This window comes from Pseudomyrmex gracilis, unplaced genomic scaffold (genome assembly GCF_002006095.1).
Source record: "Pseudomyrmex gracilis isolate BER0280 unplaced genomic scaffold, ASM200609v1 scaffold_548, whole genome shotgun sequence".
In the NCBI taxonomy this organism is placed as follows: Eukaryota; Metazoa; Arthropoda; class Insecta; order Hymenoptera; family Formicidae; genus Pseudomyrmex; species Pseudomyrmex gracilis.
The window spans coordinates 17,798-29,143 of record NW_018021132.1 but is presented as its reverse complement, the minus strand read 5'-3'; the positions used below and the strand labels follow the sequence as shown (position 1 = coordinate 29,143).

The 11,346-nt window shown below is 37.8% G+C and overlaps 1 protein-coding gene across 1 annotated transcript; it reads right to left on the bottom strand.

The window, feature by feature from the left end:
- Positions 1-6: 6 nt before the first annotated feature.
- On the bottom strand, positions 7-10,981 carry LOC109861033 (sodium/potassium-transporting ATPase subunit beta-2-like). The gene is made up of 7 exons (XM_020440511.1): positions 10,586-10,981; positions 3,743-3,883; positions 3,227-3,343; positions 2,830-3,011; positions 2,395-2,496; positions 1,697-1,868; positions 7-769 (listed from the first exon to the last, which is right to left on the bottom strand). The coding sequence occupies exons 1-7, from the start codon at positions 10,734-10,736 to the stop codon at positions 657-659; spliced, it is 978 nt and encodes a 325-aa protein (XP_020296100.1). The 5' UTR covers positions 10,737-10,981; the 3' UTR covers positions 7-656.
- Between the last annotated feature and the right edge of the window lie 365 nt (positions 10,982-11,346).

The following is an 11,346-nucleotide window of genomic DNA, read 5'->3' as shown; positions in this document are numbered from 1 at the left end:
AAAAAAAAAAAAAAACTATTACAAGAATTTTTATCTTATGCTGGTATATATTTATTTCGACAATTATATATCTGCTATACGGAAGCGCACGCAATATACTATATTATTCATATTCTGTACAATTATTACATCTAAATTATTTTTAAGTAAGTACGCCACAAGAGTAAGACGCAAATTGCGCACAGTGACAATTCGAAAAAGCACAAGTATTTCGTTCAAACTGATGTTGAAAATAATACGATTTAAGATCACAAAATTTAGACGTGTACATATACAATGCAGGATATATGTTCAAAAAATATTTATTTGTGTATATATATTTATAAAACAGAGAGACGCTTGACACAAATTTCCAAACGAGTCTTGAATTTATATGTGAAAAGAATTATTTATATTTTTAGAAAAATATATCCTCAAATGTATATCTTCAAAAATTTGACTTTTGTTGTTTTACATACTTATTATACATGTGTATATTAATTGTGTTCGCTGTGCTTTAGGCGCGAGCAGTGTTGCAATCAGAAATAGAGACTCGCGCGACGTGTGTTTCTTTTCGTGTTTTTGTGCGCATCCGGGTTTTCTAAACCCCGCAATAACACCGTAAAGTCGCGATGCGCCGAAAACGGTGACATTCTCTAAGATTGTTGACGCATGGATCATTCGTCAATCATAAGTTCGAAGTGCACAGCACCCTTTTTCTCGGATCTGATCGAACTATATTCGATGTTCTTTGCCCATGCTCGACATTCTACGTTGATGAGTTGATTTCCTGGAAAGGTAATTCAATACAAATATAAACGTGAGAATTTTTCTTGCCACGTCCAGAATTACAGCTAACGAGATCACGATATATATAAGCGAACGAATCTGAAAATAAACGATACTAACGCGATATTAAAAACTACCGAGCACAGTAGCAAAATTAATCGCGTTCTTTGCTTTATAAAAACAAAATGGAAATATAAAAAATTGATTCACCGTATCATTACAAATGAAACGATTCCTCGAATTATCCAACACGTACGCGTTCCAAGCGTATTCTGTCGCCTCGCTCGATACAATACGAATATGCGCAAACAAAGATTGCAATAAAATAAATTGCACGCAATTTGTTGTCCTCGGCAAACAATTAATTTGTCTTTAGCAAACAACAACGCACGGTTTACTGAAGATTTATGAAATCCGAGATGGCGGATTAAATCCGTGAATACATTCAGCTTCGAAACAACATGCTGGCCGATGACACCTTTCGTCGACCGATATCGTACCGCAACACACCGGCTTTTACCGGTTTCATCTGGAGTGCGTCATTTGCTTACAAGTCACATGAACCGGTCAATGATGAATAAAATATTACATCTCGACGTACGATGCACATTTTAAAGAACACTAATAACAATAATATATCATAGATAACAAAAATTACGACACGCGAAATATATCACGTACGTCACTTTATATATATATATATATACAACAATGCACAATGAAAATATTTTAATATCAAAAACAATTTTAATATCAAAAACGATGGAAATCGAACATTATTGACACGAATTTATTTTGAATGCGATTTTTTGTTATAAAAAAAAAACGAGGAAGATAAAAAATACGTTCTCGCGATCTCTTTTGTCAAAAAATATTTGCACATTACTTGTTCCAATAATTAATAAACGAGATATTGTTATCGTCTTACTTTTTGGTCGACGAAAATGGACAGCGACGACCGGGCTTAAGTAGCCCGGGATATTTGTGTACGGATAATAAAATCCTGGAAAGCCGTGTCCTCGCGGATAATACGACAGTTCACCGATACTTTCGACATCGTGAGGATTTTCTCCCTTGCAGGACACCCATACGGTATTTAGCTGCAATATAAAAAAAACAAAACTGTGTACACATTACGCGTGAAATATCTCTGCAGCTTTTTCAAAAATTTATACAACATGCAAAGCATGACAAAATCTCAATATCCTTAAGTTTATACGAGAGTTGAAATAAGAACTGCTTGTGATGAATTTATATATTGTAGCAAAAAGTGAAAGGATTTGAGAGGTAATTTTATATTACGGGAGATATATTCAATGTTCTCTCGCGTGCAGAGATAGTACGCGCGCAAATAACCCAAATTTACAAGTTTAATTCGTGATTGTGCAATACGAAACAACAAATCATTCAAGCAATTCACTTTATGTGAATATAAAAACGGAAAAATAAATAATGACATTTATATTGAGTATATCTGTCACTTTATCATTCTCAGAAAATTAACACTGACAAAAAATCCGTTACGCGTGACAAGTATAAATAATTAAGCGACTTTTTCTCTCCGAGTTTTACTCGAACCGAAATATAATTTATCGACTGACATAATTAACTGACCGACTAACTAACCCATGAAGCGTCGAGTTCCTGTATATATCTGCGTAGGCTTTCTGGCATCTCCTTCGGCAAATTCTGAGTGTCGTTATAGTATTCAGGAATCCATCCGTATATCTGAAAAATGTCATTTCAAAACGTTGCAAATATACAATCCAATGTACAGAATGCGTGGAAAACATTTTCCGTCGATGATGGAAAGGATCGAAATAAATGTGTTTTGCTTTAACAGCCTCGTGTCCGGTTTGGAAATGTCTGCGATGATATAAAAGGAGTGTCAAAGTGTCTGGATAGATGAGAGAAATTGCGTGCTGTTAAGAAAGTCCGGGACCTACTACATTCAAAAAATATTCGTTAGAAAATTTATGTGACAAATAAAAACTAAGGATTTCGATGAGATGCTTTGTAGTTTTTCAATTTTAATCAAATTGAAAGGGTTTATACGCTCACCCTGTTGAGCTTGATGAAGACGCAAGGTGCCGAGTTGTTATAGCCGTATTGTCGAGTCGGCGAACATGGTCCCCAACTGTTCACGTCGACCGCGCATACATTACCGGACTTTGGCGGCATGGTGTAATTGCAAATCTGCTGGTTTCTACCCTCATTTGGCAAAAGTGACGAATTAACGTACTCTGTCGAATTTAGCAGAGACACGATTAACTGTGCAATTTGTAACACATAAAAATAAATAAATTAACGCTACAGATCTCTGACAAGATTTGATGGATTGGACAGGTATTTTAAACAGAACATTTCTTCGCACAATATAATTCGCGGAAAATATAATAACGAAGAGAACAGAAAGAAAGATTCAAAGATTGAACTAATTAATCGACTTGTTACTCACGCTCCAAAAACTTATCCAAGAGGTGCGTCCATTTTTTCACTTCAGTCGCATTTGACGCGCTGTACCAAATGAGCGATCTCTCGTCGGCATTATCCGAAATCGGTCGAAATCCCAAACCTAATGATCAATTACATCAAAAAACGATGGAATCGAAAAAAGAGAGAGAAATGAGAATAAACCGCAAGATTATTTCAAAGATTGTGAATACTAAACAATTATTTTCAAAACTGTCGACTGACGATTTTTATTCTCGTACGATTCACGCGCGCGACAACGTTGACAACGTTGTTGTCATTCAAGAGTGAGTTTGAATTCTTCGATAAAGTAAAACACACAAAGATGCGTTCACTTACCTCTCAGCTCAAGATCTCAAAAAAAGATAATTATGCGTCCAGCAAAAGAAAAACAAAAGTTTTGGAAATTTATTTTCAGTAACGAAAACTACTTGGACGTTTTGCAATAAGAAAATTTTTAGCACACGCGTACAGACAAAGCAAAGAGTAAGACAGATCTCACCTGGATTGGTACCTATGAGGCTGCTGCTTAAAATCCACGTAGGTTTTTCGTTGCTCAACGTGGAGAACATGCCCTTCATGCAGATAGCGTACAGCACCGCCAGCCCGGCGTAGAAACAACCGTAAAAGATGAGAGTGATGCCTGTAAATTAAATATGAAATTTTGAACAAACTCGATTGAGAATATAACTTCAACAATTTTCAAATCAATAGACGTTTGGCCAATATAAGCCAAACACACTGTGGTTCTCTAGAAAGAAAAAGTTCTTGACTCGGTGATATTTTCACGAGAGAGGAAAGAAGAGGGAAAGGAGAGAATCTCCATTGCGCTATTTATACTTTTGCCATTGACGCATTTGGGCGCCGTCGCGCGTGATCCAGATAAGCATCGTACGCGAATTTGTGCCGAACCACGTGCCACGAGAAGATCATTGTGGGAGAGGAAAAAGGGAAAGGGAGAGGCAAAACACACACAAACTTAACTGAGAAAACTCTTTTCTGCTCTTTTTTTTTTGTCGGAAACAGACTCAATTCCGCAATCGCAAAAACCGCACAATTCTCACTTCGGCCGCTTACGCAACCCGCGTAGACCGAAAAATTTTCATCATTTCGGCCGATCGAACGGAAAATATTTAAAGCCCAGGGCTTAGTGCCAACGCGCGCTCTAAATATAGATCCTTTTTCAGAAGCAACGTGAATCTCTAATGGGCCGGGCCAACTGTGTGTACCTCGCTGTTCTTCTATCATACGTACACGCGTGCGTGCGTACATGTGTGTGTGTGTGTGTATAATATATTCTCGACAAAAGTTTTAATAATCTCCGCAGCGAAGATCATGCTCGATCCGCGTCTTTCTGGAATAATCTGGATATTCCGATGCTTCGGTTTGTTCGATGTACAAGCGACTTAGCTGAGAAGCCGAGCTAAGAATCATGACCTTCGTTTTCTCTTTTTCTTTTTTTTTTTTTCGCAACGGAGAGACTCGCCGTCGAGATTCTACAAAGTGGACCGGTTTCAGACGCGCGAGGTTGAAGACTTACGGTGGCCCTTCTAATTCATCACGATGGCGCATGTTCTGGCACACTTTAATGTCGCACGATAACGGCATCGTTAGAGAGAGAGAGAGAGAGAGAAAGAAAGAGAGAAATAGACGATTTTTCGATCGTCGCGGAATCGATCTTTTAAAGGCGAGCGAAAATTGCGATAGAAGATCGCGAGAAACGCGACCGATATATCGGTCGCGTATATTTTGGAAACAGCGGCCGAGGTCGCGAGATAACGTCAGTTTAAGAACGAATTCCGTATAGTGCGCTCGTAATAATCGCTGTGTTATCACTCGGTTGTTCATCCAGAATCACAAGACTTCGTGCCTTCGCTCCGCGATGATTCGCGAAGAACCAGGAAATCGCGCAGCAGACATCTGTGCGCCTTGAAGAGTTTGAGCCCGATATCGGAATCTCCAGCGCGCTGAGTAAATAACGTTCGCCGCGTATCGTCGTTGCGATACGAACGAAGAATCGCGATCGAACTTAACTTAATTTTTTCTATTCGTCTTCTATAAATATGTAAATAAAACAAATAATCTCGCACGAAAACGTTGATTTTATAATCGTTTAAACGAATGTTGAATTGTTGTTCTGTGTGCGCTTAATTTATTTGGAAGCTTGAGAGAGACTTCTTCGGTTAAAGAATCCGCGTTAGGAAAATAATCTGTAATTAGAAACATTTTGTTTTTCTCTGCATCGCGCGTTTCTTGGTACAACTTGAAAGTGTTACATTGTCCACGTCAAAAGTGTCATTGTTCACGTTGGTTCTGGTTTTTTTCTCATTGTATAAAAACCCAAGCGACGTTTTGCAGATACGTTATTTTTTTTTTCTTCATAAAAAAACTCGTTCAGTTCTCTCAAAATCACACGAGAATTTAGCGACACCGAAGCCGCGTGAGAATTGGTTTGATCAGCGTGAAAATTTACATGCGTTTACGTGAGCGGTAAATTGCGAGAAAAATAAAACGACTCACGTTGTTAATTCACACGTGTCGTCGCACATTTTCAACATTTGCGCGAACGCGCAAAAGTTTTGTAACAATCTTTTGCGTAAATCAAAAGAACGTTCCGCGGCAATTTATCTTACGTCGCACGTTTAAACACAATAACTTACGCGTATGTGTATTTGTGGTGTGAATTACACCACGTAATTAAGAGGCGTAATTGCTTGAGCGTAATTTTTATGTAGAAAAAAAATAAATTTTACATGTAAAAAAAAACAAAAATCACTAGAATTCTATTTTGTAGTGTGTAATGTTTGAGATGTCTCTCGAGACGCTCGGTCAACACAGAGCGTGCCGTAATCTTTATTAGAACGTCATAAAAGTTTATTAGATATAACTTTTGAAAAAATATTGTTTGCCACACAACGATAGCTGTACGTTGTCGAGTGCGCACGCGTGTGTGTGTTGAACTATAGATATATTTATAAGATAAAAAATTACATAATCGTCGACATGGGAAAAAGATATCGTCCTCGTCTGCTTTTTTACTTATTCGCGCACACTCGAACGCGTAATTCCGTTGCGTTCGAAACAAAAGAAACGAACGAGGACACGCGTTCGAAAACGTTTCTCGTGAACAAGCCGCACATCGGCGTTAGCCGATCAATAATGCGGTCGGATAATTACATATTCAATCAAACGGAAGAAAAAGAAAACACCACGTGTATCTGTCGTGAACGCGTCTCTCGCGACTGGTTTTCTGTGCCTCTCCTGTGCAGAAGGAAAAAAGAATGTCGTGCGCACCGATGGCACACAATGACGTCAGTAAAAAAAAAAAAAGATATCTACAATGATGATAACATGCGAGCGACGTGTCTCGTTACGAAAAGATCTTATCGTTCCTTGGAAAACGAAACTTCCTCCCGGCTGATATCGAGAAAGTCTTGAGATCGCCGCCTGCTGACTAGTTATGTGAGATGCATGTTCTTATATTCCACGTGTTCATCTTTGTTTTTGATTTTTTTATTCGCGTGAGAAATTAAATATGCGTCTTCTATTTCTTATCGAGGAATTCAGAATTCTCGTAACCGAGTAGGGTATCTTCGTTTTACGTAAGAGGAAAAGATTTAAATGCGAAAGAATGAAAAAATGTGCAAATATAAAACACAATTAATAGAAACAAAAAAGAAAAAATCTCGTCCGATCTCAAACAAAGTGAAATTGCATCTGTAAAAAAAAAAAAAAAATAATGAAAAGTTAAAAAACCTCGAAACATACGGTGAAAAGTGCGGGATTAATTGAATATGCAACTTACGTTTCATCGTACGCAACGTGTGATCGTTGCGTGAATAAAATCGTTTGCGAACCGACGAAACATTAAAATGCAAGTGAAATGGGAGCGGAGTGTGTAACGTTTTTTTGTATAATTTTACTTTGTAAAACGCTAATTATAACGCCGATGACGTGTTTCCTGATCCCCATAAAACGTTTCTTCTTCCAATCGAATATATTCTATTGTATAACCTTGCCGAAGAGAAGACGTGTTTGCAATCAATTTTATTGCTTGAGAAAACTGAGAGACGTTTGCGCGAAGCCAATCATTCAAACCCGTCACACTCAATATCTTTTCGCGAGAGAAGAAGAAATAACCAAAAGATTACAGACAAAGGCGAAAGAGACTTTTGTCGCGAACTTTTTATTATTTTTATATGTAAAAATTCAAGTTTTTTTTTATATTTTTTTCAGTAGTGCAACAATTTTATTTTGTATATTGTTAAGATACAAATTTTTAATTTTGATTAATCGAGCGATGAAAGACGATTGACATTTCTGTTTGAAGACCCAATTTCGAAATATATAATATTGTATATCGTCTGCATTTTTTCAATTATTTTTTTTTTTTAAAGAAAAGCATTTTGATATGATTTGTAGTATGAGTATCATTAAAAGTACTTTGCAGAGAGGCACCTGGGCGCCTTTGAATACACTATTTTTAGCAGTTGGCATGCGTGCAATAACGTATTTGAAACGATGTCCCAACGCGCGACGCGTTCAAAGTTAAAATATATCTTTACACACACACACACACACACACACATTAACATGCAATATTCCACGAGCGCTTAATTTTACAGTTAATTGTTTCAGTCATATCGCGCGTGTATGCAAGTTTGATTTATTACTTGTCCGACAAATCAAACTTTACGTCAGTACAAGGTCGCGTAAGTGTTTCTGTTTTATTCAATCCGCTCTATTCGAGAGCGATATTCATCAGAACTGAAGAATTTTGAATTTGAATTTCGAAAGCGAAAGAAGGCGTTTTTTGTGTGTGATAAAGAGCGTTAATTAATTCGACAAAAGATATCCGACATTTTTAGGATAAAAATACATACACATAGTGTATCGCAAGTTGTTTCTTATCTTTAACGATGGCGGCAGTCGTCATTGCGCGCGAAGTGTGCTAAACTTTTATGAAGATAAAAAAAAGACTTCAAAAAAGACGCTACGCGTAAAATCACGAGAGATATGAAATTCTTCAGATGTGAAGTTTTTTTGTACACATTACGTGTGTCGTATAAAACTTTATTGGAATTCATCAATTGCGCGGCACATTAAAGAGCATTGAGGAAAATTCAAGATATTCTTTTAGCGGAAAAAACGAACGGTGTATATCACAGTGAAACAAATTACTTGCAGACGTAGGCGCAGCGAGCAAGTAATTTGTAAAAGTTTCGTATTCGAGAGAAAATGTCTTCACCGCGACTTATGTACGTGGACGGAAGGGAGAGTTAGACAAAATTTGGAAGAACAGCAGATTGTGTAGGGAGTACATTTGTCGAGAGACGATTTGTGAACGCGACGATATCGATATGTTGCCGTCACGCGCTCTCGATAAGCTTGACATTAGCGTTTTAAGAGATTTTAGGAAGAAAAGAGACGCGAAGAGCGGAGGAAGAAGTGAAGAAGAGAGTCTCACACTCTACAAGTACTCCCTTCATACACACACACGCTCGCTCGTGTATTAACCATCACCGATACTTATTTCCGGTGCTCTCTCATACCCAGCCACTGCCAAACTCGAGCCTCAGGGTCGGTTGCTTCTAAGCAGTCGCCAAGAAGTCTACGTAAGACATTCTTCACACGCACAAACAAACACACATACGCATACGTGGCGCTCGCGCGCGTCATTGCGCAGGTCGGATACGTTCGAGCGACAAGTACATTAATTATAATTGTATTAAGTCAACAGTCGTATTTCCACGTTGAAGTGAGATTAAATTGTGATCTAATATAAATAAAGTGCGATCGGCAAAAAACAAACACTCACGATCCAAATCGATTTCGAGAATTATTTGACACATTTTGTTGGTGAAATAATATTTGATGGAAAAAGTGAATTAATTATCGATGAGAAATTCATCATAATTATTTTGTACAAGTTACGTCAAATCAAATGTGCAAAGTTTTACTCTGTATTATTTTCTAATATACTCGCTTTTTGAAAGAAAATATTACGATCGGAATATTTCTCAATCGTCGTTCTGTCATCTAGTTTCATATGTGATAACGATAATGCTGCGATATGATAATATAAGTTTACTACACGTGATACTTAATCTTTCTGACGTTTAACGTCGTTGGTTACGTTTATTTTTGCCGAGTGACGAGGTTTTAATTTTTTTTGCATTTATTAGAATACATAATAATTTATATAAATTAAATCCTCAACCAAAAGAATTTTATATTTATTTGTTGCAATATTTAAACTAGATTGGTTCTTTTTTATTTGGTTGTGAGCCAAATAAAAAATTCGGAAAAATTGTGTGTTATCCGCACTCTTCATAAAATAAAATCTTAAATTAATTAAATAAATCTTACAAAATACCGAGCGCACGAGATACACACTCTATGCGCGCGATAAGCATATTTATTATCTACTCGCAACCATTATATAAAAAATAAACAGACTAAAAAACGCTATTGTTTTGTCTGTATTGTTAAATAATAGTGGTAATACACATGTAACAAAATGGAAGAGTTTGCATATTGGAAGACGTATTTTGCGAGATAATAATTCTTTATTATTCAAGTGCATCAAGCAATGTCTCTTTTCCGAAATCACGATTTTTACATAATTTTTCAGCTTTTTATCAGCATCAAGTTTCTAAATTGGGACTCTGCATCGTTAAAACCACAGTTTCCTCAAACTATTTTATACACGTACGCAGTCATACATCATTTCAATATTGAATCACACATTAGCATTTCAAATTCAACATCGATAGAGAGCTCTTATTTTATATCGATATCAATACCTATTCATAAAAAAAAAAACTCGTCAGAATTCACAAATCTCATTACCCGGCAATGTGATGATTACGTTAATTAAACCGACACACTGTGAAAGTAATCCGAAGACCGCATGAAATAAGCTTGAATTTTTGTTTTTTCGCTTCTGTATACGGTATTTCTCTCGCGTTCTATCTCTGTCTAATTATCTACATTTTATCTATCAATCGATCCGTCTATACGAGGAAAATCGTTAATATGGTAACATACACTGCGTGTAACTTACGGCCGTAAGTTACGACCGTTACAGTGCTTGTAACAATTTTGTAAGATCGCTAAAAAGGTGAAAAAAGAAAAATATGATTAAAAAAAAATACTTTCAAGAGACAGAAAGAGAGAGAGAGAGAGAGAGAGAGAGAGAGAGAGAGAGAGAGAGAGAGAGAGAGAGAGAGAGAGAACCCACACGTTCTCTCTCGCTATATCAAGTTACAACTGCTGCGATCTGTATTTTTAAGCGCGCGCGAAAATTTTCGTCGGCGTGTGTTTCAAACACCGCGCAACTTACCCCATTTTTTTGGCGTATGACCGCAATACGTTCCTTCTTGGGGATTGTGGATACCGTCGCGAAATATCTCCCAGCGCGTCCTGCTATCAGGTACCCGCATGTAATCGAACTCGTAGGTACCATTTTGCACCTGCTTGCCGCGCACACTCATCGTGGCGATCTGTTGCTGTACGTCGGGAAACGAACAGTGACAGGTGAGACAAAGAAAGGCAGGTAAAATGCGTTTTCTCTCGTGTCAAATCCCTCTCGGGCAATTCTCCTCGCGTGCAGAGACGAGTTGTGAAATACGTGATACCGACGTTGGAACACGCAACACCACACGCAACCGAACGGAGACCGCACTTGGCCCCAACTGAGATCTGAGAGCTCGCGCCTCGATACGTGGGTAGTGAGTGTGCGAGAATATATGTATATATATCGGATGAGCGAGCGAAAAACGTGGATATCTCTGTGGAAGGGCGAGAGCCGAGCGGCGCGACATCGCGCTCACCGATCTGACCTGTCGCGAGTATTCAAATTTTGACTGTAAGGTAAAGTCTGATTTTGTTCATATTCGCCGCGAGCGCGAATTCTTTAGGCGCGCAATAATTCTCTCTTCGGCGAGGAAGAAATTTCGATCTGTGAGCAAACTGCAATATTGAACGAAGTTTAGGTAATTAATTGGTGTTCGAGAAAATCTTGGGAAGAAAGTTTCTTTTCGCGTTCCTCTTTTAGTTCCGAATTCGTCGTTGTGCGCACGCGCACGATATTCTCGCGCCGCG